The sequence below is a fragment of the Clytia hemisphaerica genome, unplaced genomic scaffold (assembly GCF_902728285.1).
Source record: "Clytia hemisphaerica strain Z4C2 unplaced genomic scaffold, Clytia hemisphaerica genome assembly, whole genome shotgun sequence".
Classification (NCBI taxonomy): Eukaryota; Metazoa; Cnidaria; class Hydrozoa; order Leptothecata; family Clytiidae; genus Clytia; species Clytia hemisphaerica.
In genome coordinates this window covers 1,297,135-1,306,825 of record NW_027103855.1, presented here as the reverse complement: position 1 = coordinate 1,306,825, position 9,691 = coordinate 1,297,135, and the positions used below count along the sequence as shown (strand labels likewise).

Genomic DNA, 9,691 nt, shown 5'->3' with positions numbered 1-9,691 from the left:
CTGATTCAGTACTATTCGAAACAAACTGCCAAGATTATATGCAATCTCAACCTGATTAATCGAATGTCATTGTACAAGAAAAACTACGATTTCAAGTTAGTACCTCAGTTGAACTGTTTTGATTTACTTCTCCAACGTGAGTATGCTGATTCAGTACTATTCGAAACAAACTACCAACAAGGAATTATATCATTGTCCGAGAAAAAACTTACGATTTCAAGTAAGTCCCTCCTTTGGACTATTTTGATCAACTTCTCCAAAGAGAGTATGCTGATTCAGTATTATTCGAAACAAACTACCAAGATTAAATACAATCTCAACCTGATTAATCAAGTATCATTGTAAGAGAAAAAAATTACGATTTCAAGTTAGTCCCTCCGTTGGAATGTTTTGATCAACTTCTCCAAAGAGAGTATGCTGATTCAGTACTATTCGAAACAAACTACCAAAATTATATGCAATCTCAACATGATTAATCAAGTATCATTGTATAAGAAAAACACTACGATTTCAAGTTACTCCCTCCTTTGGACTGTTTTGATCAACTTCTCCAACGTGAGTACGCTGATTCAGTACTATTCGAAACAAACTACCAAGATTATACGCAATCTCAACCTGATTAATCGAGTATGATTGTACAAGAAAAACACTACAATTCCAATTTAGTCCCTACTTTCGACTGTTTTGATCAACTTCTCCAACGTGAGTATGCTGATTCAGTACTATTCGAAACAAACTACCAAGATTATATGCAATCTCAACATGATTAATCAAGTGTATCATTGTAAGAGAAAAAAATTACGATTTCAAGTTAGTCCCTCCGTTGGAATGTTTTGATCAACTTCTCCAAAGAGAGTATGCTGATTCAGTACTATTCGAAACAAACTACCAAGATTATATGCAATCTCAACATGATTGATCAGGTATCATTGTACAAGAAAAAAACTACCATTTCAAGTTAGTCCCTCCTTTGGACTGTTTTGATCAACTTCTCCAACGTGAGTACGCTGATTCAGTACTATTCGAAACAAACTACCAAGATTATATGCAATCTCAACCTGATTAATCGAGTATCATTGTAAAAGAAAAAAACTACGATTTCAAGTTAGTCCCTCCTTTGGACTGTTTTGATCAACTTCTCCAACGTGAGTAAGCTGATTCAGTACTATTCGAAACAAACTACCAAGATTATATGCAATCTCAACATGATTAATCAAGTATCATTGTACAAAAAAAACACTACGATTTCAAGTTAGTCCCTCCTTTGGACTGTTTTGATCAACTCCTCCAACGTGAGTACGCTGATTCAGTACTATTCGAAACAAACTACCAAGATTATATGCAATCTCAACCTGTTTAATCAAGTAATCTAATTAATCTTCCCAAAAGAGAATAAACACCGAAATATAGCAAACCCAAAAAAGAAGAGATCTCCCTCAAAATACTACTGCGCGAAAATACTACAGCACTACCACGAGAACCTTTGGCCTACTTCTTGAGAGACGGAAGTTTTTTCCCTATTTTATAAAACAGTGAAGCAGCACTCTGTTATATTATCGTCAGTAACTTTTTCAACGTCAAATAACTTTATCATGGCAAGAGCAATACCGCAAGAACCCTTGGCCTTTTTCTGGAAAAACGTTATTTTTTTCTTCAATTTTATAAATCAGTGAAGCAACGGAATGACACATATCGTCAGTAAGGTTATCAACGTTAAGTTTATCAAATTCTATCAAAATGGCAAGACCATTTGGCCTTTTTCTGGAGAGCCATAAAATAGTTTTCCAATAATTAGCCAGAAGTACCTGTAACTATTACTAAAATGACGGCAGAATGCATTTTATGTAAAACTGGTTATTATGTCACTTAAGCACTTTTTTTAGCATGAAACAGTTGAAATACACAAGAGTGCCGAAGGGAGAATAAAGTTCCAGTTCTTCTTACAGATATACAGAGGTTGAAGGTAGACGCATTTATGACCGTGGAAATGGCGAGCAGGATTATTATAGCCCCGGACCAGTGCGTTCTTCTAGCAAGTGTCAGGGGAGATATATATGCCAAATCAATAACGAGAGACACATATTTACTTGTAAATTGATATCGAATGACCAAGTGAGACACGTCACTTACACGTTTTTTATTAATGTCATTTCTTACAAATTGGATGGAAAGGAAAGCAGAAAAGAAAAAGAAGGAAAGGAAAACGGAAAACTCAATTTCAAGCCCACTAAGAATGTTCGCTCTCTTACAAGAGTCTGCAAAGAATCTAGAATTTTATGTTAACATTTATGAGTAACAATTTGCCTCTCTATAGACTATGATCATAATGAAGACTGGTGAGGATGATAAGAGAATAATCAAAATGGCGTTGAATGACCTTCTCGTCGAATTAGATTTGAATAATGGCAACCAGTAACACAGAAATTCTGCACACAATATTTGAAAGATTGATGGATCTCTCTTGTTAGATAATTTCCTTGATCGATGAAAACTAATTTTTCCAGTTGCAAATTATAATTTTGATTGTAGTGGTTTCCACATAAATTCTTTGGCAAAAATTTCATTTAGTAGACCAGACACAAAAAACGACAAAAAATACTTGTTCCCGTAGTAGCTGACTTATAGCATATCCAAAATCATCTCAATTCACCTTCCAACGTTTATATTTTAAGGCTCTAATTATGCACAAGTTTTCATTATTTTTACAGATCTGGCAGGAGTGTTCTCTCAATATGATCTATAAGAGATAGGCTAGAGATAATTAATGCTAACATTGAAAGAATTCAAATTCAGCCCCTTCAGGCCTTTGGAGTCATATTTTTCATTAATTTTGGATCTGGTAGTAGCAAAACAAAATCTCTTGGTGTTATGCTGTGTGCAGTGAAAGGTGGGAAAAGTTTAAATTATAAAGGTCTTTTTTTTATCTTCCCCTGTGGTATGTAATGAATCCGGTTAAGAGACTAACAATTTCCTTTGTCTTTGGACAACTATCCTAATTCAACCAGTTTTTCAAGACAAAACCCCTTGAACAGATGAGCACAAAACCACGGTTAATTTCTTACACAAGGAAAGTTTTAAGGATAAAATAATTACTTTAATTTTATAGAAAAGATATACTTAATTTTATATTTTTAATTGTTTATACCGTATATTACATGGATTTAATATGTTACAATTTTAATTCAATTTTAAAATTTAGAAAGGTTTATTTTTACTAAAATCAACATTAATTGAAAGAACGGCCAAATAATTAATTTCACCCTCGTGGACACAGGTTAACACCCAATTAAAGAGGGAGAAGCGCACAAAGTCGTAGTTTAACTACGAACAATGAGGAGCAATGTAGTGAATTTATCTTACTTACGAGGCACTTATTGTATTCTGGTATTAATATTTATGGAATTGTTAATAATGGCAGTCGGCTTAGTCATTTCAAAAAAATATTTTCGCATTAAAGATTCTGTAGAAATTTTCTACTTGGAAAAACGAACGAAATCAATTTCCAAATCAGGGGAGTATAATGACATTTTTAGTAAGGACTACACAAAAGGCTCGCTTCGCTGATGAGATGCACGTGATAATTGAACTTTGAATTTGTTTTGAGGTAGCCCATTATTGATGACTAGTTAATTCAATCCCCTAGTGTTAAAAACGAATCTAGATGATGAACCTTATCAGTAACGGAGTCAGTCAAACATTCGAATAAAGTTATTAAAACATGAAAGCATTGAAGAGGCAAAATAATTAAACTAAAATTATAATTAAACTTTCATACCAACAAACCACAAACATTATTTTTCAACTTTTTCAAATCGCACATAGAAACAACCAACAAGGTATTTGATCAAGTTCATCATCATCATCATCATCCTTCGACCTAGGTCCGAATGGACCTAGGTCGGAAACTTGATCAAGTTGGTTTGGGCCTCCGTAAACTTGACTGGTTGTTCTTGCTCTTTAGACGAGTGTACCAAGACGGTGGAACACTTTTTTCCTACAGTGATAAAATAAACAAAAATATTAGATTAGTAAATATTCAATATTCTTAAGGTTTAGGCAAAGTCTCCCAAATAAATGTGAGGGATGAAAATAATTTTGCAGTTTTCAAAAGGTAGGAAATTTTGAGGTTTTTTGATTTTTCGTGCGATCTCCCTCTCGGCGAGAAACAAAAAATATCATGTCCAAACTCCATCATAATTAATGTCACTTCAAATAGCTGTGTTTTGCGACTGAGGGACCTGTGTAACAGTTATAAAACTTAACTTTCTTGTATCTATCGTTCGTCTACAGTTCAAAGTACTTTTAATAGACTCCAAAAACCAGCTGAAATTTTTGTCCGCGATGGAATAAATGAAAGACATTGCAGACTGAATTGCTTGTTTGTAAAACTACAGCCAAGTGTTGATTTGGTGGAGAGATCGACACTAACTTTAGCGCCATGTGAAAACAATCATACGGTAGAACCAAGACTGAAAAGATCACTATCATTTTGATGAGAGTTTTATAAACCAATTTATGGACGTTGGTGCTGTTATTGCTCTCGAACAAAGGATAATTTTTAGGATAACTTTTGTCATGAAGAAAAAAAAACAAGTCAATGGGTATTTTTTTTATAAGCACTCCCTTCATAATTAAACAAAACGAATAGCAACGACTGCAGACCCGGCCGCAGATTTTCGTTAGTAGTTGATGCATTAGTATTCAGATAATTCAGATAATTTAGATGATTCTTACTTCATACTGTTTGTACATAAAAGTTATCTTTAAAGTTTTATTTCAATGATCTCAAGTTATCAAAAATAGCAACAAAAAAAATTTTCCGGCCAGCCGCATTCTGGAAACACTACATCTTTTCATTTTTGCCTCAATGGGTATCTTTTTTATTATAAGCACTTCCTTCATAATTAAAAAAAAACAAAAAACAATAAAATTGTAAATCCAGGGTGATGGGTACTTGGGGATAAGGAACAGTTTAGTTGTAAATCTAGAGTTATGTGAACTCGGGTTAGAGAAGACTCGATTACAAACTCAGGGATTAAGACAAGCTCCATTATAAAGCCTGCGTGATGGGAACTTGGTATAAAGGAAGGCTCGATTGTGAGCTTAATTGGGCCTTCCACTTTCACACGTAATTTGTGTCACATTATGTCGGATGGGCTATCGAACCGTTTCGAAAAGCTATCCGGTATATTGTGAACATGGTCTTAAGCCTCTCACAAAACACAAGGTTTGAAAAAACTGTTCTTTGATAACACAACAGCACACAGTAAAATCCTGTTTTCTTGATAAGTGAATACATCTAGATTTAAGAGTTTTCAAGAGAAACTTTCTTATTCCAAGTGAAACACTCTTGATCAGGAAAAGACATAAAAACTAAAATTTGCGCACTCTGGAAATAAGTGAAGTTTTCTTAAAACAAGGAAAAGACATTTTATGCAAAAAAAATACGCGGAGAGATAAAGAGATTATGTACAATATAAGCATAAGTCGAAGAACCAAGTAAAAATGCTCTTAAATTAAGTGATATGTTCTTATAATGATAAAAAAATCTCACAATAGAAACAAAGAGTCTTGTTTACTCATAATTGCTCCTATTGAGTAAGTTAGCTTTGTTAACAAAAAAAAAAAAAATTCAATTTTGCTCTCTTCGTGTTGAACCGTTGAAAAAGAGAGAGAGAAAAGATATATTGCAAAACTTTGAGCAAGGGTGGAAATGTTTGGAAAGAAGACAAAAAGATTTCAAAAGCAAAATTTCTTTAAAAACATTTTTAAAACTTACTGAATATCTTAATCAACAATACTTTGAATCTAGGAAGTAAGTTGCAAGCTTTTTTGACCAAAATTTTCAAACAATAAATGTAAAAATTCCCGCCCATTATCCGCCACTTGCAAACATTGGAAAACCGAAGTCAAAAACACGAGGGAAAAGATTCAGTCGCCATCTTGGAAGGAAGCCATGATAAATAATCTTGACAAGCAACAACTTTAAAAGGCAAGTATAAATGTAATGTTTTTTTTTTCTGTTGCTTTTATTGTTCTAAGGTTTTTTGCTTTGAGATGCTTTCAGTCATGAAGAGTTTTTCACAGATTTGTCTGTTTGTTTTTGTTTTAAAAGCTATGTCGAATGTAGCTAAGAAAAGCCCCAAAAAAATCAGTCTCTGTTCTAATGAGGTGCACAGGCCAGCTTGGGTCTTTATTTGTATTTGGGGGAAGGGAAATGAAATTCTTAATTTTTTCCACTTCTTAAATTTGGAAAATATCCTTTCTAGCAAACAATACTGACCGTTTTTTATGGGAAGTATTTGCTTATCTCTGACCGTGTTTTATGGGAAGTATTTGTTTATTTTTGACCGTGGTTATGGTAAGAGATGAATTAGGTTCAACATGATTCTCTTTTATCAGAAGTTAAAGACAAATGATGAACTTTTAATCAAAATATTTAAATATATTAGTTAAGAGGAAAGTCAAATTGATTTCTATCATTGTTGATCTCTCATGCATATAATACTGACCGTGTTTTATGGGAAGTACTTGCTTATCTCTGACCGTGGTCATGGTAAGAGATGAAAGGTTCAACATGATTCACTTTTATCAGAAGTTAAAGACAAATGATGAACTTTTAGTCAAAATATTTAAATATATTAGTTAAGAGGAAAGTCAAATTGATTTCTATCATTGTTGATCTCTCATGCATATAATACTGACCGTGTTTTATGGGAAGTACTTGCTTATCTCTGACCGTGGTTATGGTAAGAGATGAAAGGTTCAACATGATTCTCTTTTATCAGAAGTTAAAGAAAAATTATGAACTTTTAGTCAAAATATTTAAATATATTAGTTAAGAGGAAAGTCAAATTAATTTCTATCATTGTTGATCTCTCATGCATATAATACTGACCGTGTTTTATGGGAAGTACTTGCTTATCTCTGACCGTGGTTATGGTAAGAGATGAAAGGTTCAACATGATTCTCTTTTATCAGAAGTTAAAGAAAAATTATGAACTTTTAGTCAAAATATTTAAATATATTAGTTAAGAGGAAAGTCAAATTGATTTCTATCATTGTTGATCTCTCATGCATATAATACTGACCGTGTTTTATGGGAAGTACTTGCTTATCTCTGACCGTGGTTATGGTAAGAGATGAAAGGTTCAACATGATTCTCTTTTATCAGAAGTTAAAGAAAAATTATGAACTTTTAGTCAAAATATTTAAATATATTAGTTAAGAGGAAAGTCAAATTGATTTCTATCATTGTTGATCTCTCATGCATATAATACTGACCGTGTTTTATGGGAAGTACTTGCTTATCTCTGACCGTGGTTATGGTAAGAGATGAAAGGTTCAACATGATTCTCTTTTATCAGAAGTTAAAGAAAAATGATGAACTTTTAGTCAAAATATTTAAATATATTAGTTAAGAGGAAAGTCAAATTGATTTCTATCATTGTTGATCTCTCATGCATATAATACTGACCGTGTTTTATGGGAAGTACTTGCTTATCTCTGACCGTCGTTATGGTAAGAGATGAAAGACTCAACATGGTTCTCCATTGCCATTAAATTTAATGACTTCTTTAAATCTATTTATTATCTATTTCTGGCTCATTTCTGTTTGTTTTAAAGTGTGTGCTAACCACTTGGGAAATTGTTTCTTTGCATTAAAAAGAAAGCAAAAGGACAGTATAGATATAGATGTGAATTTTTACTCAAAATTTCAAAAATCTGAAAACAAGTTTTTATTTCATTTCTTCAGGTTGGGATGCTCAAGAGAAAACTTACTATAATGGATTCTACTTTCAGGCAGAAAGAACTAATGGTAAGCAAAAGAAACTCTTTTCCTATTTTGTATCTTGGATCTGGGCTGTCAAATTTTATGTCCCATCTGTACAGTACACTACAATCATGGGCAAAAGGTTGTAGACAAATGAAATTTCAGTGAAAAATTATGAGAAATAGAGCAAAATGACACTTCAATGAGTCTGAAAGGGGAGGGAAGTTAAGAAAAATACTTTTGAAGTCGTTACATTACTTTTGAATTGCTTTTGAGGGAACCACAAGCAAAAAATCAGCGTTTTGATACTGGTGTAAGCCAGTTAATCAAGCCCTTGTGGTTAGCCCTTGTGGTTAGACTGCAGTGGGTGACTTTGAAAGACTTGATGGGTTAGGAAAGCACCCAGAACCTCTTGGGAACTTGTTTTTGATGGATATTGAAGTATTTTGCAAATATTGCAGAAGTCTACAAACCTTTTGTCCATGACTGTACAAGACATTTTAAACCTAACTTCGCCAATCATATAAACTAGCCAATCATTAGGCTGTAAGTAAAATGTTTCAATTATAATAAATGTTTTACTTCCATTTTCAGGAAAAACTATATGGTTGACCTTTTCCTCAAGACACCTTATACTATGAAATGACGCATGATTATCCTTATCGACCCTCTCCTGGATTTCTAAGTCACAGTTTTGTTCTCAAGAGATACTAGACACAATCATGAAAATGAAACAAACACCCTTTGGAAATCAATGAAACTCAAAACAGTACACTAAATATCACGAGCAATGATGACAATCACTACATCGAATTTAAGTAATTGATAATTATCTGGGTTTAATAATGTGTAATTTGAGACACAATTTGATAGTCGTTTTGGTCAATATGCAGTGAATATTTCTTGTTTTTATCAATAATGTAATGATTTGTCTGCATAAGAGCCAGTCTTTTAGATTAGACTAGTAAAGCTTAAGAGAGATCGAATGATTTTTGGTATTTTTTAGGGTTTTTGGTATTTTTTGGAATTACCTGGAAACTTCTGAGGTTTAAGATTTAGTTTTTTCTAGACTTTTTGGGGTTATTTTGGACAAGTGAACAAGATTTTTTCGAGTTATTTACCCCTCGATGTAAATTCATTAAGTTGTCTGTGTTAGATTGAGACATGGTGTCCTATGAGTCTTTTGGTTGCTCAATTTTAACCACCCCCCCCCTCAGAGTTTGGAAACCTTTTTTATTGCCCCCATACCTTTTCAAAAACATTACCGAAATCAATCTAAGAGTCCTCAATCTCATGCGTTTTGACCTAAAATTGGAATATTTGAAAAAGTTATTTGTCAACTACAGGGATGTTTTAAAATATTTTTCTAAATAAATGCATGAACTATATTTTAGTGAATATAAAACTTGAAAATCTTTACGGTTTCCACCTAGAAATCTTTGTAAGCGCCTAATTTTTGTTCCTTTCTTGATTTTCAAAAAGGTTTTTCTCCCTTTTGGCACTAAATGGACTTTAATACTCATTATTTCGATACTTTGTAATCCGTTTATAATTTACATGGTATACTAAAAAGAATATTTCAAGCAATTGTAATTTACTTTTTCCGATTTTTTTAATGGTAGGACTTGTAATTTTTTAAATTTTCATAACAGTTATATTTTCAAGAAGACTACGTTTGCTGAATAACAGCATTACTTTCAAAACAGACAATGTTTACTTTTAATCGTTCTACGTTTCGGACGTCCGTTAAGGCAAAAAATAAACATTAGAGTTTTGAACTAATCAAGATTTTTGCACTTAGTTTAAGGGAATCAAAGAAAAATTCACTTGAAATATCACACTTATTATAAGAGATATGCACTTAAAAAGTGAGCACTTGGTAAGTTTTCTGCACTTGTCTATACACTTGGTAAGTGC

At 32.8% G+C, this 9,691-nt stretch overlaps 1 protein-coding gene and 1 long non-coding RNA gene across 2 annotated transcripts in view; one reads left to right on the top strand and one right to left on the bottom strand.

Moving 5' to 3' along the window:
• Positions 1-3,851: 3,851 nt before the first annotated feature.
• Positions 3,852-9,691, bottom strand: part of LOC136808223 (progesterone-induced-blocking factor 1-like) — a 35,124-nt gene continuing 29,284 nt past the window's right edge. Inside the window, exon 15 of the mRNA XM_067064759.1 lies at positions 3,852-3,994. Within this exon, the coding sequence (XP_066920860.1) occupies positions 3,911-3,994 (84 nt within the window). The 3' untranslated portion in view covers positions 3,852-3,910. The remainder of the gene's footprint in view (positions 3,995-9,691) is intronic.
• LOC136808222 (uncharacterized) lies at positions 5,655-9,210 on the top strand. Its single transcript, XR_010846844.1, has 3 exons — positions 5,655-5,992; positions 7,757-7,819; positions 8,369-9,210. It is a non-coding gene; the product is annotated as an uncharacterized lncRNA (long non-coding RNA).